The 27,677-nt window shown below is 36.4% G+C and overlaps 1 protein-coding gene across 1 annotated transcript in view; it reads right to left on the reverse strand.

The window, feature by feature from the left end:
* FTSH11 (FTSH protease 11) overlaps window positions 1-27,677 on the reverse strand; it is a 310,557-nt gene that overhangs the window by 276,347 nt on the left and 6,533 nt on the right. Inside the window, exon 3 of the mRNA XM_089436336.1 lies at window positions 382-508. Coding sequence (XP_089292462.1) covers window positions 382-508 — 127 coding nt within the window. The remainder of the gene's footprint in view (window positions 1-381; window positions 509-27,677) is intronic.

Genomic DNA, 27,677 nt, shown 5'->3' on the forward strand with positions numbered 1-27,677 from the left:
AAGTTGGCCGGTGATCCTACAACATTGTTCATCTTCTCACAATTCTTGTGTGAATAGAAAAAAAAACATTTCACAAAGACACAAAACAAATAAGAAGGCACATCAGAAATTTGTAGACAGGATAAATAGCACACAAGAATTGCAATTACAAAGAGTGATATATCATGTGTGTGTTCCAAATTTATTCCAGTAAAACTTATGCTTTCCATATGTTCGGAAGGCTAAATTGTAAAACACCAAAAGTACATAATCTTGGACTAAGACAAACATAGCCACTAAAAGTATTATTTCTTCAAGTAATTATGGCTCAAGAAACTTACTATATAAGAGTTCATATAAGCTTTCACTTTCATTGACAAAAAGAATGTTCAGGACTCACACCTTCTCTGGCAGAACTTCTTTATTGTACTCCTTGGGAGTGTATGAAGCACCTGTGCTTATACCAGGAGATGAACCAATTCCTCCTAAGCTGCTAACATACTTACGGAGTGCAGCTGCACCCATGACCCTTCAAGGAACCAAATTTAAAGTCATGCACAAAATATTTCTATTACAACCAATTAACAAAACATATAAAGTAAAAAATTTAGGACTCTTCATGAAAGACAGAATAACTAAAGTCAGAAAAATAAATGGGGTGCTATATGCTGCCTGATATGAATGTTCTTAAGAAGACACAAAAACTAAATCATAGAATCATCAGATATGTCAACAACAAAGTAACTTAGCTAGGGTTACTACTAGTCTAATACTCAGAAATTTCATTGTATATCAGTAGACTGAAAAAATAGGGTTGAAGGTTTTCAAACACTTGCTGTGAAGCTACACTACGCCACTCAAAGAATCTATCACCATAGAATCATCTCATTCACCTTCCCCATGCTTTAGCAAGTGTCTCTCCTCCCATCATGTCCACTGATGTTACATTATCATGTTTTCCTTTGTTAAACCCATGCCTGACCTTTTAGTTCTTTGCTACTCTGTCATTCTCCTTGATATGTCCTAACCTAACTCTCTTAAATTGGCACCTGTGTACTTAAATAGGTGCCTTCACTGTTTTACAGTTGAGAATTGTCCATTCAAGAGAAACAACAATCTTTAACATTAGAGAATTTTCATTTTGATCAATTGTTCTCATGTTAGTGTACAAAGAAAGATGATTAACCCAAAACCCTACAATGCATTCTGTTGGAATTTATGCCTTCAATTTCATTGAGCAAGTATTAGAATGAGAACTTCCTATGGAGGTGCAATAACTGAAAGACCTTGCTTTTCCTAAAATTATTCATCATTCTCTGATAACTTCAAGGCTTTCCAATAGAACTACCTTTCCAAAATAATACATTTTGATCAATTGATTCTCATGTTAGTGTACAAGGAAAGATGATTAACCCAAAACCCTGCAATGCATTCTGTTGGAATTTATGCCTTCAATTTCATTGAGCAAGTATAAGAATGAGAACTTCCTAATGGAGGTGCAACAACTGAAAGACTTTGCTCTTCCTAAAATTATTCTTCATTCTCTGATAACTTCAAGGCTTTCCAATAGAACTACCTTTCCAAAATAATATGATCATGGTCACAAATAGAGGAATGATCAGTATTTGTAGAGAACAAGCAGCAAATCTCACTGTAACATCATTATTTCTCATATACATCTTATTCACTAAGAAAATTTATGGAAAATCAAAGATTCAAGTTTACATGGTCAAATTGTTGGTACGAAATAAATGGATGAAAATAATGAACCATTACCCCATTTTTTACTTTTTGTTGGCATAAAAACTTTGAAAACAGATTGCCAAAAACAACTAATGGAAAATACATGCATAAGCAGAAACCAAGATCAGAAACAATATCAATTGAGATCACCTAAACATAGGGGTTTTAGCCATGGCTGTCCACCTACATCTAGTGTCCCTAATCTTCATGTTTTTGCTTTTGATAATTGCTTGATGAAACAAGGATAAAAGAAGAACATAAGAAAGTTAATAAGAACATAAGAACATCACAAGTAATTATCAACACAAGAAAATATTTTTTCCTTTCTAATTTTCTTACATGGTATCAAAGCTAAGGTGAAGAACAAGGAAAAAGGTAGGTCAAAGGATCTACTGAGGAAAAATGAGATCAAGAAAAAGATTATTAAAAGGGGATCACATAAGGAGACAAGCCTACTATCTGCAGGAACTATGACAAACTCAATGAAAGGAGAAACAAACTAGAAGGAGCCTCCAACTACAGGGCCTGGGAAAAGAGTATAGACCTCATTCTCAAAAGGAACAAAGTTTTGGATCTCATTAAAGGAAAAGTCAAGAAGCCTACCAATGAATCAAGTGATGCAGAGAAAGCAAAGTTTAGAGAAATCAAAATCGTGGCTATGAACCTAATAGTGGATGGAGTTAAGGATAACCTAATTCCATACATATCCAACATAAATTCCGCTCAAGAAATGTATGAGGCTCTCTCCAAGTTATTCACAATCAAAAACACTAGTCAAATGGCAAGCCTCAAGAATGAACTAAGAACTATTAATATGACAAATGATGATACCATTTCATCATACTTGATAAGCATATCTAGAATCAGATATGAACTCCAAGCAATAGATGAAGTTGTCCCGGAAAAGGAGCTCGCAATTACTGCCCTTCTAGGACTACCAAAATCTTGGAGTGTCTTTGCATCAGGACTTAACAGTTGGAAGGATACTCCAACATTTGAACAAATGTGGAATGCAAGTAGTTAGGAAGAAGCCAAAATATCATTACTAAACAACAAGAAGGAGAATGAAGAAGAAAACACCTTGAATGCCTATTATGTTGCTCACAAGAAGGGAACCTTCAAGAAGTTCAAAGGACCAAAGTAGAAAATGGACCTCTCCAGAGTCGAATGTTACAATTGTCACAAGATGGGTCACTACAAAAGTCATTGTCCAAAGAGTCCAAGGAATAAGAAAAGAGAAAGAGAATATGTGAATGTTCTTAATGAAGGTCCTCCAAAGAAGAACAAGACTAAAGAATCCAAAATCAAAGATCTATTTGCCAAGGACTCTTAGGGAATACTATCCCTCAAAGATTGGATTAAGAGGGAGCCTTCACCATTTTACCAAAATATAAGTATCTTGTTCCTTGTTTCATCTTTTCATCTTTAGTTTCTTCCTCACATTAAGGTTTGTTTGTATTATATGCTAATAACTTTGATTGGTTTGACCGAACTGTTTTGGGCTGACTTTGACCGTCTTGGAAAGCTGAATTTATCTGTTGTTAACCGAGCTGCATGGAAGACATTTTGGAGTTGCTTTGACCAACATTGGCTTTCTGGTTAGGGTTGTAGTTGGTTGTTGTTGACTGCTGATTTGACAGGACTGTTTTGGGCAAGTTAATTTGATATTTGTACTCTCTCTCTGCTGAACTATTGAAGAATAATAAGAAGATTTGATCAAAGGGTTTCCCCACATTGGGGTTTTTCCCTAGCATCTGCCACATCTTGTGTCCTCTTGTCTTGGCCTGTCTTTTGCACATGTTTTTATGTTCTATCTACATTTACTGTCAATGTGTTTAAGTTAATGTGATTGCTATTGGATATAATTGGAAATTTCCAATGGGCTGATAAGGAACATTGAAATAAATTGTACTAAAGCATAGAACATACCATTGTTATCTAAAATTAACAAAAATCTAGCAGAATGCACAAAGGCTATGAAGGAAACTTCAAAGGATAGAAGCATGGAAGAAGCTCTGCCTTTTAAGAGTTGATGTCCTACAAGGTTTGTTAAAGAACATCTCAAAGTATGTCTTAGACTATAAGCTTTGTTACAAAGTTCTCTTCATATAAAATGTATGATCATTGTTATTTTAATTTTTGCTCTACATTACTAACATCATTATGTCTAGGATTTTGAATCATAAAGATTCTTGTTTGGGTGATTATCATTAGATTGAATCTACCCTCATCATATTTTGATCATTCTTATGGAACCCTAAAAGGTTCTCTATAAATCCCTAACCTAAGGGTATTAATATTGATTATGATACCCTAGTCTACTTAGGGTTGATGATGAAGTCTATAGATCCTATTCTCTTGATGTTTAGATTTTTGGTATTGTTATGATAGAAACCTTGATTATTTAGGATTTGTTGTTAATGTCTAAGTTATGAATTTTAGGGTCTGGTAAATTAGGACCAGGGTAATAGTCATAGTAAGATTCTAGGGATGAAACCTTAGGTGTGTATTCGTCTACCTAATCGAAAATCTGGTCTTGTCAAAATTCTTATATATCTAACTTTAATGTATTAATGTTTGTGTCTTGGCTTTACCTAGTAGATATTGTTATGATATGCTACTACATGATTATAAAATCTTGGATATGCATATGCGAGTATGTTGACCTATTTGCTATCGCTCATGTTTCAGTTTATGAATTGTAGAGTTTGTAACAATGCCCTAGCAAAGTTTGATATTCTAGGACTTGATGATATTATTGACATGTTATAGTTTTGATGACAAAAATCTAGGATTTGGAACAAACCCTCGTAGAGTCTGTCATAGAATATATTAGTGAAACATTAGATGCATAGTACTGTGATTGGATTATTATTTGATTTATCTAAGGTCATGTATCTCGAAATGGAATCTAGAGTTTGTGACAAAACCCTAGTAAGAAGTTAAAGTCTAGTATGCAAATAAATGTGTCTTTTGTCAATTATGAACCTAACTACGTATTTTATGTCTAGAGTCTAAATGCTTCCATTCTATTGACACAATTTTGATATTGTTAACTTCATGCTTCGATTTGTATTTGGTTGTACTTTCTTTTGAATATTTGCAGGTACATAATCTTCAAGATGATGAAGATGTTCATATGAGCATGATGAAGGAAGTTATGATGATTAAGATGAACTTGATGTCATAAGAAGAAATGGAGCCATGAGAGATTCTCCAATGTTATGGAAGAAGTGGTTAATCTCCCTAAGCTGAGAGGGAGCCTGGATAGAAGAAAGGGTATGTCTCCCCAGCAGAGAGGAAGGGCACATTATGACAATGAAAGAAGTTTAGATGAATTGAGAAATTACTAAGTATATATTTGGTACTAAAAGAAGAAGGAGAAAGCTTCCAACAAAATTTTATATAACTTGATGATATAAGCAACATCTGAATGAATGAGGACCCCGAAGGTTTGTGTTTACTTGCATATATATTTGAAAGTTTATGGTTGATTGGGGTTTTGTGTTTGCACAGGAAAATCTCTCCACGAGAAGGTTGAACACTTTAGGAGCATGCTCGAACAAATAGGTATATCTAGTTTATTAGAGAAAGTTGAAGCATATAATGATGGATGCTTGGGAGGACATTTGGCCAGCCTGTGGGTTGATGTCTAGATCCCGAAGAGGGAGAGTGGCATTGTTCATGGAGCTCTAATCTTGGATACACACCTAGATCCTTGGGTTGATGGTTAGTAAGTAAGCCCGATGGTACCTAGACTGGCTCAAAGCTTGAGTCTATCTTAGTCCCACCCAAATAGATAACACTGGTTGGTTATCTAGTCCAAGGCACTGAGTGTGCCAAAACTCTTTGTAGTTCATTTTGGAGATCTTCGATGTACCTCTATAAATATAGGCAATTATGAATACCTCCCTAATCAAGAGGGAGTGTTGAAGAATGCATCTAGTGTCGGCCTTCATAATTGTACTTAAGTCATGATGTAATGCATTTATTAAATGAAAAAAAAAAAATTTATTATTAAATAAATTGACTTATTAAAGCATGGGTTCCATGCTTGGGTCAAGTATTTTAGGTCAAAGCCTCCATTGCAAGCTTCTATGGTTTATGTCAAGTGTCCTTGTCCATATCATAATCTAAAGAACCCTTCTTGGGATTTATTTGTCAAAGAAGAAATTTATTTTATTGTAAAATATGTCAATTAGGCCTCCTCCACCTAGTAGGCCTCAAAACTGGACAAGTCGGCCTAAACTCATTAGCAAAATCACTATATAAAGGCAGCAACTCGACCTCATTTGTCACACACACTCAATAAGTTCGATCTACAGAAGTGCAAGCTCCTAAGGAAGAAGAGGAAAAGGATGGCGAAGGAGAACGAGCTCTCTCACAAGCAATAGAAGTCGAAATTTCTCTCTTAGTACACACGTGTGAAGTTCTGGAGTATTGCAAGAGGGCCAAAAATCTACAGTCACTGGGAGGCCGAAATTCTGTAGCAATTGCAATAGTTGGGGTCGAAATTTCTAGGTTGGTGTTGCGCTGAAGTTGCTGAACAAGATGAGACTATTGAAGGTTGTTGTATCTTATTGAAAGGCAGACTTGGTGGAGGAGAGAGGTTTGTTGGTATAGGGTCTTGGTCCATCTCATTTTGAATTACTGAAGGAAGAGTTCGTTCACAGGGTTTTTCCCTATATAAGGGTTTTAGCCCTGGTTGTCCACCTATACCTGGTGTCCCTGATTTTCATGTTTTTGCTTTTGATATTTGCTTGATGAAACAAAGATAAAAGAAGAACATAAGATAATAAAAACATAAGAATATCACAAGTAATTATCAACATAAGAAAATCTTTCAACCTTTCTGATTTTCTAACACATTTAGCGTTCAGGTATTCACAACTCTCTAAATTTCTTTCAGGAAAATTGGACAATATTACAGCATTTCACCATGACGATGCTCCATCACAGGGTAACACTAACATTGACCAATCTGCAGTAACATGATTGTGATCACTTGAGAAAACAACTTGAGATAGTAGCTCAGTTTCGTATATACCATGTATTGTTACACTCAAGTGTTGGTATACCTCAAAAATCAAAATGATTCATTTAGCGCCAACATTTCATCCTGCAATTATGCAACAAATGTGGGAGCAGGCACCTCCAACTTTTGTCAAGGTACAAATGTTTGCTACAAGGATTAACTAATCACAACCAAAGTGATCAACCCTTCTGTTTTACCTACTAAAAATAAGGCCTATTACCCACCACCAGTGGCTAACCCCATAGGAGAAATTTTCTCCTAGATTTGTCCTCAGTAGGCAACCCCTTGCAGCCAATTGATAGCTTTGATGTTCTACTTTTCTCCGCCATTGTGTACCCTCGCTCATCTATCATGATCGTATGTTTGAAGGTGGGCCATCCAACCCCAAAAGTATGATTTTTCATTATGTAATTGGGTGTTATGCTTGTTTTCTTGGGCCAAACATTGCCATGGATTATTGGGCTAATGGGAAGAAAGAAGGGGTTTGATTGTACTCTTGTTCCCTTACCTCAACTGAAGGGTCAATCATGAATCCCAGTCCCGTGGGATCTCCTTTATTGGCTATTAGCTTTAGGAATGGCATTACATGGGAAACCTTGACTTTGGTTGCGTGGTCCCGCTTCCCGACACCATATATTTTACTCCCCTCCACTCATTACAAGCACTAATTCACATTTTCCCAATTTGGGACCACATTTGTCCATTGGGTCCCCAGAGGTTAATGCAGCTAAAATGAAATATAAAAGCATAATATGGCCACATACAACATTAAATTGTACCACAAAATGCAAAAGATGGCCCGGACAATAAAATTTAGCACGTGGGAAAAAGCCAACCATGAGTTCTACCCCTATCATTATGGCCATCACCCTGGTTCCTAGGGCCCCTATGAGTGCCCCTTACATCATTAAGGAACCCATGAATGTCCCTACCTGGTGGGCAATGAACTACCTCACTTTAAGGGGGTAATAACTATTATATCTTACACATGATGCTCTCATCCCCTTAAGCCCTGAGCAATAAAATGAACAAAAATCAATAAAAAGCAAAGGCAAATGAAGAAGGGTGAAAAAAAATAGGTCAGGGTAACTCATGTACCATGATTGCTCCCTCTTACATTCATACACCTAAGAGGTGGGCTTTCCTCCTCATAGCTACCCTTATTCCATGGCATGTGGCTTGGAGCCTTCCCTTTCTCCCCACTTTGTTCCATCATAATTTCACGTGACATCTACCATTTGAAGGGTGCACCTTGGACTTGTCACTCTCTTAGAGGTTGAAACCACCAAATAAGGTCCTTCATTAACCTCTCCTACCCAGGAAGGTAGCACTAGGACATGTTCAATGCCCCAAATTTGGCAAGGAAACACAATATGAAGTGTCCATTTATTCCCTTGATTAGCAAGCTTATTTACTCAATTGCACAAATGAATCATTGTATTGGAGGATGAAGAGACGCATTGGAACTTAGAAGCATGAAGTTAACCATATCATACAATGGAAGCATTCAACTTTAGACATCAAATAACCAAACTTAGTTACAAAAAAGAGACATACTTTCCAACTTTTTGCTATGGTTTTTGTTATAAACCCTAGACTATATCAGCAAGACTTTGGCATTTCATAACAACCTTCATTACATCTAGGGTTTCAATGTTTCTTCGAGAGATAATGACATACCCTACTACAAACTATTGCAAACCCTAGAAGAAATTCAAACAAATATAGATCTACAAAGAATCTAACTTTAGAATTCATATGTTAGACTTCCTACTAGGATTTAGTGCAAAACCCTAGATTTCATGCATGAGCTTTAACAACATGACTAGCTTCCACTAGGGTTTGTTGTAAACCCTATATTTTACTAATTCTCAACACCTACAATGCCATAAATCCCAGATTATCACATTGTCGTCATATATCAGGGATTTTAACTTCTACTAAGGTTTAGTTACAAACCCCTAGAATTCACAAATACTATCATCCTAGAGAATCAAACTTCGACTACGGCTTAGTTCCAAACCCTAGGACCCATGACCATCAACAATTAGGTCAACACATATATCTAGGACTTCATCACCATGCACAAGCATATCATAACATGTGTTAGTCAAACCCAAATACACAAATATCAATAAAAGTTAGACATATAACAAACTTGATCAGACTAGGGTTTGATCGGACCAACACACATTCCAAGGATTTCATTTCTAGGACATTATAAGGGTCTTGCTTATACACCCTACCAAACCCTAATGATCTAGGGTTTCAATACTAAACATAGAAAATCCTAATTTATCAATACTTGAAAGGTTTGGGATTTCAGACATCACCATTCAACCCTAACAAGTTAGGGTTTTCATAACCATACCAAAACACCAAACATGACATTATCAAAGCATCAAGCATTTTTGTTCAACAATAACCCTAAGTAGGTTAGGGTTTCACACATAATCATCAACATACCCTTAAGTTAGCGTTTTCACAAAGACCTTTTCTAGGGTTCCACAAGTAATCAAAGATATGAGGAGGGTAAATTTATCTAATGGCGAATCACCCAATCAAGAATCTTTAAGATTCAAGAACGCTGGACACAATGATGTTAGTAATAGTATATCAAGAATGAATATGAAGAGAGCCAAAACTTGTAGTTCAAAACATACCTCTTGTTTCTTAACAAACCTTGTAATTCCAATGCTTTGTCTTGTGAGGCCGCCTTCCTTGAGTCTTCAGCAAGTTTTTCCTAAACAAGGAAAATATGAATAGAAATGTGATTAGTATTAAATGCAAGCAAAACTAGAAAAGTAAGGAACTAAAAATAAAGAAAGGTAACAAGATACTTATCTTTGGAGGCTGGTGAGAGCTCCCTCTAAGCTTGAGGGAAACCTACAACCTTATAAAACAAATCAAAAATGTTTATCCAAAATATGTTAAACCTACAAAAACTAGAAATCAAAAATGAAATAACTAAAGCTTAGATCAAAGGACTTAGTAGTGTAAGTCCCTTATATCCAGTTCTTTGGGCTTATTCTTCTTTGGAGACCCTTCTTTAGCAACATTGGTTGGGTCTTTGTTTCTTTTCTTGTTCTTCGGATTGTCAGGATAGTCACTTCTATAGTGACCCATTTTGTGACATTAGTGGCATTCTATCTTCGACATATCGACCTTCCTTCTTGGCCCTCTTGACTTCTTGGAGTTTCCTTTCTTGTGAGAAGCAGAGTTTGCATTTGAAACCTTTTCTTCTTGATTGTTCGATACTAATGAGATTCTCATTTCTTCTTGGGTGCAAGCATTCCATAACTGCTCGAAGGTAGGAGCTCCTTTCTAGTTGTTGAGACCTAAAGCAAAAGAACTCCATGTAGGTGGCAATCCCAACAATGGAGTAATTACTAGCTCCTTTTCCAGGTACAATTTCATCTGTGGCTTGAAGTTCGTCTCTAATTCTAGAAATCCTTACAAATAAGGAAGTCACAGTGTCATCCTTTGTCATTTTTGTAGTCCTTAATTCATTCTTCAAACTTGCTACTTGGTCGATATTCTTGATAGTGAACAATTTTGATAAAGCTTCATATATTTCTTGAGCATGATCTATATTGGAAATGTATGGGACAAGATTGTCCTTTATGTTTTCTACCATCAATGTCATAGCCAATATTTATGACTCTCTATACTTCACTTTGTCTGCATCACTGGATTCTTCGGTAGGTTTCTTCACCTTTCCTTTGACAAAATCGAAGACCTTGTTATTTTCAAGAATGAGATCAATTCTCTTCTTTCGTGACCCATAGTATGATGCTCCTTCCAATTTGTTCTCACTCTCTATCTTGTTAGACATTGTCCTTGAAGATAGTGAGCTTCTTTTCTCATAAGAGCTCCTTATATGATCCCTTGATCAATCCTATAGACTCCTTTTAGTAGATACTCAAAACTGCCCTTTTTTCTCTTCTTCACCTTAGCTCTGATACCATATTAGAAAATCAAAAAGGCAGAAAGATTTTCTTATATTACTTGTGATTCTTTATCTTTATGTTCTTCTTTTATCTTTTAGTTCATCAAGCAATTGCCAAAACAATAGCACAAGAACAACAGATGTAGGAAAACAACTAGGGCAAAACCCCTATCTAGGGGAAACCCAATGAACAATTCTTCCTTCTATAGTTTCTTGAGATAATCCAAGACTCTCGACCTATAAAAGAATTCCTCCACACCAAGTCAACCCTCAATTTGTCTTGTAGATGATAACCCTTCAAAAGCAACTTCGACCTAGCAGCATCAACTTGCAGTAGCAACTTCGACCCAGCAGCAGTAGCAACAACTTCGACTAGACAAAGAAAACTTCGATCTCTCGAGATACTCCTCAAAAGTGAGAGAGATATGGCCCAAAATTTCGATCTTGGTGTTTTCTATCTTCCTCCAAAAACTCGCACTTTTTTTAGCCTCTTTACAACTCTTTTCCAACTTCGCACTTTCCAGCTTCTAGCTTCTAGATATTGAACTCTATGAGAGAGTGTTAATTTCTCCCAATGAATTTGAACTGCCTTGTATATATAGCCTTCCAGTGAGGTCGAATTACCCTTCCTAAGGTCGACTTGATCTTCTTGAGGTCCACTTCATGTGGAGGAGACTAAATTCATTTTTGACTCAAAAATAATTCTTTTTACATGATTCAAAAGCCCAAGAAGGGTCTCTTTTAATGGACAATGACTCTAATGACTCAGAATAAATCCTAGAAGTCCTCAATGGGGACTTTGACCTAAAACAAGATGACCCAAGCATGAAACCCATGCTTTAATAAGTCATAATAATAATAATAATAATATTTTCTTCATTCTTTTGATAAGTACATTTCATTGTGACTCAAATACATTTATGAAGACCGAACCTAGTTACATAATACAACAATTTATACCAAACAAGAGGGCTCCACTGAATTGCCCAAGAGACATGACTTTTGGCATAACTATATTCTAGCCTACAAGACTTGAAAGACCAAAAATCAATTATTAACTTCAAAAATTCATATCTCATCTTCTACAAATCGGATTTCGACAATTCTTATTGCATTTCATTCTCCTCAACACCCTTTATCATCTCTAGACATCACATGTAGAAAATGCCTCATGATTTTGACCCAAACATCGATGGGTGCAAAATCCCAACCCTGGGTTCCAAGCCCACAAAAATACTTTTGTGACGTTTCACCCTCCAAATCCCAAACCCTGGGGGGCTTGGAGTACCTCCCAAGCTACTCAAAAATCAACATATTCCAATGGAAAAACTTTAAACAATTATGGAATGACTTTTAGGACCTTGAGGTTGTTTAGATTAGATTTAGAACCCTTTTCTAAATGATAGTGTGCCATCACTTATGTCACTTATGCCACTATTGTTAATACTTCAGATCTGATGCAAGTTCTAACAATGAAAAGAGAGGGATGGGGATAAGACATGCAAACCCTTAAGCTTGGTGGCCTATGCCAAGTTTGGGGATACCCAAGAGAGAAGTCACTCCTCCAATGCCTGCACTTACAAAGGGTTAGCTTGAAACACAAGGAGCAAACCTTTTGGACCACTGCAACCACAATTGGTTAGCCCAAGCACATGCAAATAATGGATCAGCCTCAAAACAAATGTGTCTGATGGATCTACCCCTCTAAGGGTTGCGTCTAGGTCTAGGAAGCCCAACGAGGCTTGCGGCCTAGTCAGCAAGAGTCTCTAGGGCTCACGGCTAGGATCAACCCTCTAACCCTTCCTCCAAGCGAATTAGGGCTTGAAAACACAAAAAGCTAGTCACAAAAATAAATTTACTTGAAGCCCTAATGACTTAGAAAATTCACAATGGCAAATTGGCAATGAAAATCACTTGAAAACCCTTGAGATCAATGCCTTTAGGTCTGCAATGAAAGAGAGATTAGGGAAAAAAAATTGAGCTAGTGTAACACCCTAAAAACCCTTGTGTCGTAGTCTTAAACGCCTAGTTAGGCATGTGGCTAGGGTTCCTTGGCTGATTAGGTCTGCGACCAAGCCCTCAATGGCTAGAAATCCCTGTGGCTGGGGAAGATTAGCCCTTTGAACCCTGCGGCTGCCTCAAATAAGCACAAAAATCATCTTTAAAGCCCAAATCAATAATGGAAACCCACAAGAGACACCTACAATAAATTTCAGATGTTAGCAAATCACACAAAAACCATAAATTTTCAATAAAGAAGCCCTCCAAGGGCTAGCAACCTCCTCTTCTAGGTTAGGCGTTGAAGCTTGGACAGGTGGGTATGCCAGATCTAGGCCTTTAGGCCCTAGATCAAGCCTCAAACCCTGAACAACCTTGATCTTCTCCTTGTACAACTCGTCCTTAGGTCTCTATGCCCTAAAACCCTAGTTGCCTAGGCTAGGAGAAGACTAAGGCTCTTCACAATCAAATTTATCCTTGAAATCCTTGAGCCTTCACCGCTATAAGCTAAATAAATAGAGCCAATTTTGCCTTCTAGAAAGAAACAATAGTCCCTCCAAGAAAAACATGCCTACCCTCTCATTTTCCTGACACATCTCAACCCTAACAATGTTGGCAATTAATGGTATTGTTAAATTTTTAACATTACCATGAAATGACTCAGGATGTTTGAGAGTGGTTTCGACCTCATTGGATTTCATATGGAGAAACTAGAATTTTAGATTTCACTCAAAATTCAGCAAACTTAATGGTTTTCAGGATTTCATGGTTTGGGTGTTTGCAATTTCCATTTGATTATATCATGTGTGAGGTTATGAGATTGGCATTTGATCAAGAGCATGAAGCCCTTTAAGAACCTTGATCGTGGTGGCATTGATTGTTGAACTTTGTTGATGTTGGTGGTATTGATTATTGAACTCCTCTACCATGGCCTTAACAAGAATGTATCCTGCACTCAAAGGAAAACAATTGGTTAGGCTTGTTAATCTTTTTCTACCACATGATAAGGTTGAGGAGATGAACCCTTCACTCGAACCAAAATCATTGGTCAGGCATGTTAAACCTTTTCAATTTCTATCATGTTATAAGGTTGAGCAATCCAACTCTGAAGACTTTTAGCTAGATGATGTTTATGTATCTCTTGTTGATGATGTTTATGTATTTCTAGTAGCATTGAATCAATGATAAGTTTCATAAGTGACCATGTTGATCAGTGATTTGTAGTTTTGATGTCTATTTTTGCTACTATTACTAAAGTTGTAGAGGAGTTTTAGGAGTCCTCAAACTCGGAGCCATATTATTTATGTAGCTCATGTTGATGATCTCTTGTCTAGTAGTGGTGATGAGTTTGAGCATGATGAGGACTGATCATGTTGTTGATCACTGATACGTAGACTTGTAGTAGTTCAGTGACCCCATAGCTTAGAGCATCGTTTTCGAACTCTAGAGGCCATTTAGAGCCTCATTGATTATGTATTTGTTGCAGATATGTATTGCACTCGATGCAATTTTGATATATTCACCTTTACACGGTATATAGATGAGCAAACCTTGCATATTTTGTTTCTATTCGCTTGGAATCATGGTTTTAAATCTTAAAAATAGTTTTTTTCATTAAAAATAATTATTTAATGTATTTTTTTTAAACCGGTTCGTTTAGACCTGACCTTTCCAGTTCGAACCCGGTTCATTATGTGGACCGGTCCGGTCACTGGTTCCGGTTTTTAAAACATTGTTTACAATTGAAATCAAGCTCTATTTAGCAAATAAATCATTATAGACCAAGAAAATTTTGGAAATAAGTAAGAGAAATAATTTGTATTTTGATATATCAATCCAAACTCTTCACAATTAATCGATAGGATAAGTTGTGAGTCCAAACAACGTGTGGTCAATTCGAAGTCCATGAACTTGGGTTTTCCCCAAGGGTTGAATCACCTGAAAATATCTACACACTCGAACTATAGATCATGAGCTTCATAGGGATTCAATTCACACAAATAGACTAGAGATCTAGAAATACCTGCTAGATCTACCGCTTTAATGTGTTTACTCTAGCCCAAAACCTAAAGCAAGATACATGTAATAGATAGTCCAACCACTAGCTATGAAACAATAATGTTCAGTTAAAACATAAAATTAACATTCAGCACATGACATGAATCATATAGCGAGAGACACCTTGAATTGAAACCCCAGTGACTTTTTATTAAAACTATTCCAGCGGAGCTTAGCTCAGTACATCGAATGATTTTCTAATGAGTACACGATACAATGAAGAGCTCAATAGCTTCCTTATATAGATAATGAGAGAATCAAACCCCTCCAAGTGGAAAATAATGGCTAGTTGTTGCTTAATCCATGAAAAAATTAAATCTTGTCCTTTGATCTGGAAAAAATTCGAATTTGTTGATTAAGGCCTTGATCTTGGTCCAAAAAATATGTTTCCCAACCTTTTTTCCTTGAAAAATGCTCCTTGACTCAACAACCATTGTCCAAAGGTTTACTTTTTCTTGAAAATTTAACTTTTCCTTTGATGGAGGACCTCATAAAACCAATTTCTTCTGGACCCACGAATTTTTGAGGGACTTTTGATAATTTTCGACTTGGAGAGAATTTAATTTCTCTCAAATTAATTTTTGAAATAATTTAATTAATTTTCTGGCTTTTTTTACTTTTGCCAAAAAATTTAATTAAAATACTCTAGAGAGGAATTACACATTTTCCACCTTCTAAGTGAGTCTAAAAAATATTTTGGTAATGGTGTTCTAATTATGAGGAACCATTCACCAAAAATATTTCTAAACACACTTTTACATCAAAGTTGTTACAATAATTCAACCCTTAGAAGGGGAATTTTACAATAAACACAGACCCCTTAAGACACAACCAAATTCTGGGACTCAAGACACATGATCTAGTATGATAAAAAAACATTGACTCAATAACACTAGGACTCACCTAAGACCTCATCAATGAGTTCCACCCTAGCTTTGGGGTATATCTGGGAGAAAAACTCTGCCAATTATCTGTGTTTACAAATACAAATAATTTGATGAGATTAAACAACTCCCTACAATGAAACCCTTTGACAAGAATCATAGGCTTACCTAAGTGTTATCACATGGCTTAATAGTCATACTATAATCACGTTTACAATACAAAGCAGAATTTGGGATTACAATGATGTTAATGACTAAAAAAAATTAATCCACACTTTTGTCCTCTACTTCTCGGAACTATTGACATGTACATGGTCAACATCTAGCTCTTCTTGGAGACACATTGCTTCATCTAAGGAATGTGAGAATCCAGAATCTTGTGTCCAAGAAAACAAAGAAACATCAAGTAGATATCCATTCTAATATAAATCAAAATCATCATATAATCAATTGTCGTGATAGAAATCATGTCTAACAATGAGATCTAGAAATATTAGATACAAATACTGAAATGAAAGTTATCCTAATGACAGGAATAAAATCGTATTCTAATGACAGATATGAAAATTAATCTAAAAGAATAAGGTTAGAAATACAATACAGATATGTCATGTGGCATCATATGTCTTCAATGAAGTTCATGTTGAGCATCTGCAAACTTTCAAGCAGATCCATGGGTTGCTTCTCTGGTGTGCCATGTTGAATTCTGAAGATGCTAGGACTTTGACTTATCTGAATATCATGTTGTTCCCGATCATCAGATGCATCAAACTTCTTCCTTTTTCTTTTCTACTTTTTACTTTTGTTTCTAGCAATTTGTCACTGTAGAGCCTCATGAATGCTTCATCTTGACACTCTTCTTCACTCATTTTCCTTCTCCTTGACCACTACTTTTAACTTGATATGCATCAAATTTCAAGTTTTTGACATAGGTAAGGTATTAATTATCCTATTTTTCATATTTCATAAATGTTCCTTATTATTAAATTAAATTTTGCATTGACTACCGGATTCGTCCAATTTTGCAACTAACATCCGTTTATGTAGCCAACTCCATTGTTGAACAGGGTCCGAGGCACCATTCAAGGAAAGAGAGATATGGGCAAAAAGAGGTTCCGCTCAACGATCTCCTCCTATCCATCTGCACCAAATCGTTAGAAGAAAGCCTAAAACACGTGGTCAAAGGCAAAAGTCAACACGTAGCTGGAGCAAGCGAGTGAGAGTCCGATATGAAAACGCCTCACGATTTGCTTTGTCGAATAGCAAATCGTGAGCGAATCGTTATCCACTTCTCAGTTTGATAATTGAATTAGAACTCTGTTAGCCGAAAGTAGGCATGAAAGCCTCAAACATTTATTAAATGGCTTTTATAAATACCGTAAGGCAAGACAAAACAGGGGACGACATGAATGAATATTTTGTGATTGTAATTGTTACGAAACCTGTGTTTTTATTTAGTGGAAGCTCCCTCGAAGACTTGATGCACAGTTAACTGTTCGTTGAAGCTTGAGACCGTCTGTTTGTGGAGGGCCCCTGCAAACAGTGAGGGTTTTTAACTAGTAGATTTCCCTTTATGTTATTATTTGTTGTAGTATTTTTGCATATGTTCATTTCATAATTCTTAGTTTGATTTTAGATTAGATAGTAGCATTGATATTTCTTTTGATAAAAAAAGCAATAGCAAAATTCTTTATTAGTTGTTTTTGGATCATCAAATAGAAATATTAATCCTAGCCATTTATAATTTTGATCTTCTTATGGTAGTTTTACAGTTTATGCACTTGATTCGACTCATAAAAATACCAGTAGTTTCCTTGTGATTTCTTTGGAATTTCATCAAAAAGCATTTCAACTTGATAGCATAAGATGTTTCTCTCTATAGATTTAGGTATATAGATTTCTTTTAGCTTTATGTTCAAAGCATTGTTATTTGAAAGTACTCTTAGTTTAATTTCAGAAGAAGAGTGGTTTCATTGTAGTTACTTTCTTGAACTTTCAATCTTGAAGCAAGTGTGAGTTAATCTAGTTTTCATTCAGCAAGTGTGAGTTAATAGTTTTCTTTCTGCAAGTGTGAGTTAATATAGTTTTCATTCGGCAAGTGTGATTTCTTTATGGTTTCATTTTTTTCAAGTAAGAAATATTGCTTTAAATTCATAATCGATTTATTCTCACTAGATAGCAATGTTAATTTCATTTTGAAATAGGAATACAAAACTTAAAAACACATTTCCAATAACTCAATCAATTAATAAATCCAACTCAATAAAAAGGCTTCTAGCATATATTGTGCACTTCACAAGTTTACCAACTCCGGTCAATAATTTATGTAATCAATTTAAGACAATTAAGTTGACAAACAGTGACGTTGATGTTGATGTGATCGATGTAAAACTTTCTACTTGATCTTGAAAATTCTCATATGGAAAATTTGAAGCATCCAAGACTTTTGTGACATGCTCCTCTTCTTTTTCCTGAACCTACTCTGTCAAGGATGATGGATCAATCTTGCACACATCAATATGATTCCCCTCAGCTTCCTTTCTATCCAAGTCGCCATCACTTGGACACCTTTCAATGGAATTAATGACCTCTTCATAACAATGGATCCTACTTCAGCAGACTAGGAGGCTTATGATCTGTCAAAAGTTCTTTGTTCCTTTTACACTTTTCATCTGCTCTATATGTTGAAATCCCGCACTTGTGATCTTTCCATTTCCTCGAGCCTCTTTTGTAGAGTCCTCTGATTAGCTTCCATAGTTTTCATTCATTGTGTGTGATTAACCTCCGTGGTATCTATCATGTCTTGAAAAGTGATCATATGATTATAATGAGCAATTTCATAGCCATTAACCTATTTTCCATGGTACTCATTTGCTTAGCATGATCTATTATTAATTTCTCTTGATTGAGTTCCATGGTTTTCATCAAATGATTTTGCATGGTGGTCATCTGACTAGAGTGATTAATTTCCATGATTTGCAACCTTTTCTGCATGGAACTCATTTCCTTCTCATGATTTGCTTCCATGTTCTTAACGAGTTGAGCTTGGTTGAGTTGCATATCTTGTATCATCTAAGTTAATTCCTTGATGAGATCATTTTCAGGCCCTTTAATTTCCTTTACTTCAACTTTCGCTTTGACCTTTTCCTTATCTCCATATTTATCTTCAAAGGCATCAATAATTGATTGTAAAGAGTCAAAGGTGTTATCAAGGAATTCTAAGAACCAATTCAAAGCATCTACAATTAAGATGGTAACAAAAAGCTTCATCCATACTGTTGAGAAATCTAGGACATTAGCATTAGGTGATTTCTCTTTGATTAATAACTGTTTGTGAATGAATTTTTCTTCATTAGATTAGGATCTTCTTCTTGTTAGATTATTAGTGTTCTTCTTCATCAAACAATAACCAATGCATGAACATAAATATAAAAGAGGCACAACATCTAGGTTATGAGCCGGGGCCAAAACCTCTCACTCTTTGAGAGGAAAACCCGCACAATTTCTTCTTATAGAGATTTCGATCGATGAATACCAAGACCAAGACCCTTGACCTATTAGCCACTCCAAGACCAAGACACCAGCTCTCTTGATAGTCAGCCTTCTGCTTGACTCCTCTTCCACTTCGGCTTTCTTCGCTTATCACCATGAACTGAGATCATCTCCTATCGAACTGTAGTGACATGGAAACTCATCACTATCATAACACCATACCGCTTCATTAGAATGCTGATATGTGGTTTCCAGAAGTCCGAACTCCCTGTTACCGAACTCCTTGACTGTGATTATATCCGAGCTCCTTGACTCCTTATTATTCCTTGAAAAGTCCTTACATTCCCTTTATCATGAGAGACCTTCGCTTCCCTTTCAGTACCTTCTTTCTGTGATCCGAATCTCAGAGAATCTGGGTTCCTGAACTATGATTACCCTTAAACATATCATCATTGTCCTCTGGACTTCTTCACTGTAATTATCATCCGAAATTACAGAGATGTATATGAATTCACCGTTGTCCTTTCCATCGAACTTGTCTATGATATACCCATTCGAAAACCTAAAGGAGATCCGAAATTTTTGTGTAAATGCGAAGAGCCTAGATGTGTATATATAGTAGTTTGTCTCCATAAATAAGCCGGCATAATCTATCGAAGGGATGTGCCCCTTTAATGGTGAGCCGTAATGAGTTTAATTTATTCATTCGGAGGTTGACTTGAAGAGGATGGCTAGTACTTGTCGTTGGAGGGCTATCTAGACATTTTGTAGACTCGTATACATTGATATATCCCCAAGAAGGGTGCTTCAAACATGACATAGACTCTTTGACTCTAATGATAACTCCTAAGGCTCTCAATGGGAGCTACTAATAAACAAAATTTCTTGCTCATGAAACCCATGAAGCAATCTTTACAAAAATAATTTTATTCTCTTCTTTTCATCATTTACAAAAGTCACAATTACATGTCATTATGAAGACCGAACCTAGTTACATTTTACAACACATATATCTTCATGGTCAGAATATAGGCGACACTTGCTCATACAGAGTTTGAAATTCTTAAGGTGCATCTTGGTAATAAAGGCATTCTTATACTTAAAAAGAGGGACCTCATCAATGGCTTCGATGACTTCATCCGGAACATCATCAGGATAAACCTGAATGATAGTAAAATCACAAGGGGCGGGCAAGTCCATGATGTCTTCCTCACGAGCGACACTTGCTCATACAGAGGTTCAAATCCTTAAGGTGCATCTTGGTACTAAAGGCATTGTTATCTTGAAAAAGAGGGACCTCATCGATGTTTTCGATGACTTCGTCCAGAATATCATCAGGATAACCTTGAATGTTAGTAAAATCACAAGCGACGAGCAAGTCCATGATGTCTTGTTCACGAGCAACTGGATATTAGAGTGAGCTCCCTGTACAAGATTAGCAAGAACTTTACAAGAAGAAAGCTTCATGCAGAAATCCTTGCAAAAGAAATGAAATAAGTGGAGTCACCACTTGAATAGGAAACAAACTCCAAAATCCAAAATGCAAAAATAAAAATGTTAGTCGTGAAAACCAAGAACGAAAAATTCTATCCCTAACAACGGCGCCAGAAAATGTTGTGACAGTGTCGGATTAAGGAAAAGGTGAGGATGAAATGATTTCGAGGCACCAAGAACAAGAAACTTGTCCCCAGCAACCGTGCCAGAAAATGTTGTCACTCAAATTGAAAACTAAAATGCGACAACGCTCAGGCGAGGGGTTGTCACTCTAATCCCTGCCCTCTCCGTTTAAGTTGTCTCCTAAATGCAAGCTAAGGGGGGTAGTCCTTATCGATGAGATGATGAGAAACTTGTTGGGAACCAATAAGTCAAGGAGACACAACTAAATGGCCTAGCGACTTAGGTTAAAATTAAATGGCAAGTGAGATTATTAAGCACAATTTGATTAGATTCTTCAAGATTAGACTTAGAGACCAGTGTCTTTAAGTTAATTTCTTGCTCAATATAGATTAATATTCCAAGTCACTAGCTAATCAATTGCAGCGAGATTTAATTCTATTCTAAATGAATTGCAAGACCTACACCTAATATGTGATGCAAGATCTTGTTTAATTTTAATTAGATGCCCAGTCTAGGTGAATCCTTCCTCTCAATTCTTTTGAAACTAGTCTCGAACACAAGTTGTAGAGCGAAGCCCAAAGGAAGGAGACTAAGGCCTCATTAATGATACCTCCAGTGGAGTTCTAACCACCTAGGTGCCTCTGTTCCTACAAGGGATTGCCCACAAGAGAACTACAAGGTCACCTATGTTAACTGTGAATGAGGATCTAGACTCCTCAAATTCTGTGAAGAAGGTGTTCCTATCTTTATTTCAACCAAGCTTATGCTTAAAGGTAAATTTTAGAAATGCACTCCTAGTCCTAAAATGAAAGTGCAAGGTATGAGTGATTGTTTCAATGAGATTGGAGATATGTTAAATGCTCCAATCAAGATTAAATTGCTTGAAATTTAGATGCTCACAATGATATTTAACACGAGATGACAAGAGAAATTAAAAGAGCACTTTAGAAAACAATGTATCTCAATGAAACCATATGAGCAATTCCAATTATCCAGGATGCTTATTAGATTCTTCATGTAAGATAAACTTGGAGCACAATAATGAGAGCAATGTATTCTTATGTTACTTAGCAATTAGAAACAATATTTTTTCATTACCTATATTATGAATCAATTAGATACAAGAGAGAGATGCAATTTTTCTTAAGCACAATGAAATATGAGATTGCTAACAATGATATTTAATAAAACTAATGCAATCACAAAAAGTGGGATGCCAAGAATGCAATAAGATACAATGAAAATGCAAGGGTTGGTATGCCAAAGAGAATAGTTAAGATATGTTATGCAAAGTGAAATGATAATGCAGAGATGCAATATGCAAAATGCAACTAGCACTTTAACAATTTGAAATGAGAGAGAGACTCTAATGTTTTTTAATGATGCAAGAAGAAACGTAAGAGATGCAAAGAAAGGCTCTTGTTAAGACACCAATGTAACTTAGGATATCCAAGAGTTCCTTTTGCACTATATCATTGTTAAAGATCAGCCCACAAATTGCACAATATCAGTCCCAAAATCCACTTGAATTCAGTCACTATTCCAATGGCAAAACTTTAAACAATTATGGAATGACTTTTAGGACCTTGAGGTTGTTTAGATTAGATTTAGGACCCTTTTCTAAATGATTGTGTGCCACCACTTATGTCACTTATGCCACCGTTGTTAATACTTCAGATCTGACGCAAATTCTAATAGTGAAAAGAGAGAGATGGGGACAAGAGATGCAAACCCTTAGGCCTAGTGGCCTATGCCAAGGTTGGGGATACCAAACAGAGAAGTCCCTCCTCCAATGCCTGCACTTACAAAGGGTTAGCTTGAAACACAAGCAAAAAATCTTTTGGACCAATGCAACCACAAATTGTTATAGCCCAAACAAATATGCAAATAATGGATCAGCCTTAAAACAAATGTGTGTGATGGATCTAGCCCTCCAAGGATTGCAGCTAGAGCTAGGAAGCCCAATGAGGCTTGCGGCCTAGTGAGCAAGAGACACTAGGCCTCACGGCTAAGGCTAGATGGCATTAGATGGTTAAGATATGATGAGATCAGCCCTTTAACCCTTCTTCGAAGTGAATTAGGGCTTGCAAACACAAAAAGTTAGCCGCAAAGATAAATTTACTTCAAGCCCTAATGACCTAGAAAATTCACAATGGCAAAATAACAATGAACATCACTTGAAAACCCTTGAGATCAATGCCTTTAGATCTGCAACAAAAGAGAGATTAGGAAAAAAAATGAGCAAGTGTAACACCCTAAAATCCCTTGTGGCCTAGTCTCCAAGGCTCAGTTAGGTTTGCAACTAGGGTTTCTTGGCTGATTAGGTTTGCAGCTAAGCCTCAAGGGCTATAAATCCCTGCGACTAGGGTAGATTAGCCCTTTGAACCCTGTGGTTGCCTCAAATAAGTATAAAAATAATCTTTAAAGCCCAAATCAATAATGGAAACCCACAAGAGACACCTGCAATAAGTTATGGATGTTAGCAAATGACACAAAAACCATAAATTTTCAATGAAAAAACCCTCCTAAGGCTAGTGGCCTCTTTTTCTAGGCTAGGCGTTGAAGCTTGGATAGGTGGGTATGCTAGATCTAGGCCTCTAGGCCCCTAGATGAAGCCTCAAACCCAAAACGACCTTGATCTTCTCCTTGTACGACTCCTCCTTACGCCTCTATGCCCTGAAACCCTAGCCATCTAGGCTAGGAGAGGACTAAGGCTCTTCACAATCAAATTTATCCTTGAAATCCTTGAGCCTTCACACCTGCAAGCTAAATAAATAGAGCCAATCTCGCCTTCTAGAAAAAAGAATGGAAATAAAAACCCCGCAATGTTATATACAAAATACAATAAATAATATACAAGGGTTAGAAATAATTTACAAAATTATTTACACTATTTACAATTGAAATCAAGCTCTAGTTAGAAAATAAAATTAATAAATCATTATAGCCCAAATAAATTTTGGAAATAAGTGAGAAATAATTTGTATTTTGATATACCAATCCAAACTCTACACAATAAATCGTTAGATAAGCTCAGAGTCCAAACAAGGTGCGGTCACCTCAAAGTCAATGAACTTGGGTTATCACCAAGAGTTGAATCACCTAAACATCTCTACACACTTGAAAGATAGATCATCAGCTTCATAGAGGTTCAATTCACACAAATAAACTAGAGATCTAGAGATACCTGCTAGATCTACCAGCTTCAAGGTATTTACTCTAGCCCAAAACCTAAAGAAAGATACCTTTGCTAATAGATAGTCCAACCACGGCTATGAAACAATAATCTTCAGTTAAGGTATAAAATTAGAGCATTAAACCCATTCAGCACATACCATGAATCATCAAGTGAGAGACAACTTGAATTGAAACCCCAAAGACTTTTTATTAAAAATATTCCAGGTGAGTTTAGCTCAATACATCGAATGATTTTCTAATTAGTGCATGATACAATGAGGAGCTCAATAGCTTCCTTATATAGATAATGAGAGGATCAAACCCCTCCAAGTGGAAAATTACAGCTAGTTGTTGCTTGATCCATGCCAAAATTAAATCATGTCCCTTGATCTGGAAAAAAATCGAATTTGTTGATGAAGGCCTTGATCCCGGTCCAAAAAATATTTTTTCCAACCTTTTTTCCTTGAAAAATGATCCTTGACTCAACCACCATGGTCCAAAGGTTTGAATTTTCTTGAAAAATTGACTTTTCCTTTGATGGAGGACCTCATAAAACTAATTTCCTCTCAACCCACGAATTTTTTAGGGACTTTTGATCATTTTCCACTTGGAGAGAATTTAATTTCTCTCAAATTAACTTTTGACATAATTTAATTAATTTTCTGGCTAATTATTTTCTTTTATTTTTGCCAAAAAAATTAATTAAAAGACTCTAGAGGGGAATTACACATTTTCCACCCTCTAAATGGGTCTAAAAAATATTTTGGTAATGGTGTTCTAATTATGAGGAACCATTCACCAAAAATATTTCTAGACGCACTTTTACATCAAAGTTATCACAATAATTCAACCCTTAGAAGAGGAACTTTACAATAGACACAGACCCCTTAAGACACAACCAAATTATTTTCTGATTAGTACATCAAATGATTTTCTAATTAGTGCATGATACAATGAGGAGATCAATAGCTTCCTTATATAGATAATGAGAGGATCAAACCCCTCCAAGTGGAAAATAACATCTAGTTGTTGCTTGATCCATTGCCAAAATTAAATCATGTCCCTTGATCTGGAAAAAAAATCGAATTTGTTGATGAAGGCCTTGATCCTGGTCCAAAAAAATATTTTTTTCCAACCTTTTTTCCTTGAAAAATGATCCTTGACTCAACCACCATGGTCCAAATATTTAATTTTTCTTGAAAAATTGACTTTTCCTTTGATGGAGGACCTCATAAAACTAATTTCTTCTCAACCCACGAATTTTTGAGGAACTTTTGATCATTTTCCGCTTGGAGAGAATTTAATTTCTCTCAAATTAACTTTTGACATAATTTAATTAATTTTTTGGCTAATTATTTTCTTTTATTTTTGTCAGAAAAATTAATTAAAAGACTCTAGAGAGGAATTACACATTTTCCAACCTCTAAATGGATTTAAAAAATATTTTGGTAATGGTGTTCTAATTATGAGGAACCATTCACCAAAAATATTTCTAGATGCACTTTTACATCAAAGTTATCACAATAATTCAACCCTTAGAAGAGGAACGTTACAATAGACACAGACCCCTTAAGACAACCAAATTCTGCAACTCAAGACACATGATCTAGTATGATAAAAATACATCAACTCTATAACACTAGGACTCACCGAAGACCTCATCAATGAGTTCCACCCTAGCTTTGGGATATATCTAGGAGAAGAACTCTGCCAATTATCTGTGTTAACAAATACAGGTAATTTGCTTAGGTTAAAAAACTGCCTACAATGAAACCCTTTGAGAAGAATAATAGGCTTATCTGGGTTTTGTTACATAGCTTAATAATCATACTAGAATCATTTTCACAATACAAAGCAGAATTTGGGATTACAATGATAATTGTGACTGAAAAACTTTAATCCACACTTTTGTTGTATGCTTCTCGGAACTTTTGACATGTACATGCTCAACATGCATCATTGGTGAATGGCTCCATGTGCATTGGAGTTCCCGAAGTTGTGATCTTTGATGTGAATGGCCTTGAAAACATATCAGCCAACTTGTTTGTGTTTCCCTTCTTATACGCGATCACTAAATAAAACTGTTGTAGAAACCCCATCCACTTGTAATGCCCAGTCTGTTGTAGCTTCCTTTGGGCCTACAAGTACTATAATGGTTGTTGATATGTGTGGATTATTGTCTCATTTCCAATCAGATAGTGCTTCCACTTGTTCATAGCTTGCGATAGAGCATAGAGCTCCTTGTCGTAGGTAGGGTAGTTGAGAACTGACAAATGAAATACTTCATAATAGTAGCGTACAAGCCTTCCTCCCTGCATCAATACTACTCCCATAGCATACCCACTCGCACTTATCTCCACTTCAAAGGGTTGTTGCAAATTTGGTAATGCCAAAACTAGTCTTCGACTAGTCTTTTTCTTTAGCTCCTCAAAGGCCCTTTGTTGACCCTTTCCCGACTGGAAACTCTTGCCACGTGTTGTTATGGCATGGAGTGGCACTGCTACCACTGAAAACAAGGCTATGAACTTCCTCAAATATTGTGTTGCGCCAACGAAACTCCTCGCCTCAGAAACATTGGTAGGCTCTGGTCATTTCATGATGGCCTCCATCTTGGCAAGATCTATCTTCAGCGCTCCTCCACCTATCACATACCCCAGATACACCAAAAATTGTTGTGCAAACTGACATTTCTTGATATTAGCTAGTAGTTGGTGCTTCTTTAATGTCTCCAGCACCTACGTCAAATGTGAGATGTGCTCCTCCCAAGGAGCACTATATACAAGTATATCATCTGAATAAGCAATAACAAATGAATCTATAAAAGGGCGCAGTATATCATTCATTAACCTCATAAATGTAGTTGGTTAATTAAATAGGCCGAATGGCATGACTAACCACTCATACAAACGATGCTTGGTTTTGAAGGCGCTTTTCTAAGTATCTTCTTCTTTGAATCAAACCTAGTGATATCCAGACTTTAAGTCCAACTTGGTGAAGTACTTTGCTTGCTGCCACTGATCCAGCAGATCATCTATCCCGGGCAGGAGGTATCTGTTCTTGAGCTTGAATTTGTTCAATGGCTTGTAAACAATACACATCTGCCAAGTCCCATCCTTCTGTGGCACAATGACGATGGGTTACCCACATGGTGATGTACTCGGTTGAATGACACCCTGTTCCAGCAGTTTTCGTCACTGTTTCTTCACTTCGCTTGTTTCTATAACAGACTACCTATAGAGAGCAATATTTTGCAAAGGGGATTTTGGCAATAGTTAGATCTCGTGCTCCGCTTCCCTCTTGGGTGGTAACCCTTTAGGCTCCAGGAACACATCCTTATATGCCTATAGCAACTCTTCCAGTTGTTGTTTATGATTCTTAGTACACTCTTCCAGAGATGTCTTGCCTCTTACAGACTCTTCTGCACACTGATTTTCTCTTAAAAACAATAAAACATACTTCTTGCTGGAACTGATCAATTTCTTGGCTTGGTTGGCACTTACTAGTGAAATTTTTGACTTGCCTTTATGCGCGTTGATGGTAAACGATTTTCCATCCTTGACGAGTGGGTACTGGTTAGTTATCCGCATTAATATTGCATCTCACATGTACATCTCAGGACTTCCAAATACCACTTCGCATACATCAAAGAGAACCACATGTAGTTCTACTTCATCAATAAAATCAGCATTAATAGCAAATATATTTTTTTGTTGTTTTGTTACCTTTAACTCTACATCCTTATTCA

Source organism: Pinus tabuliformis, chromosome 5_2 (genome assembly GCF_031772625.1).
Source record: "Pinus tabuliformis cultivar Carrire ecotype Pingquan chromosome 5_2, CPIR1, whole genome shotgun sequence".
Classification (NCBI taxonomy): domain Eukaryota; kingdom Viridiplantae; phylum Streptophyta; class Pinopsida; order Pinales; family Pinaceae; genus Pinus; species Pinus tabuliformis.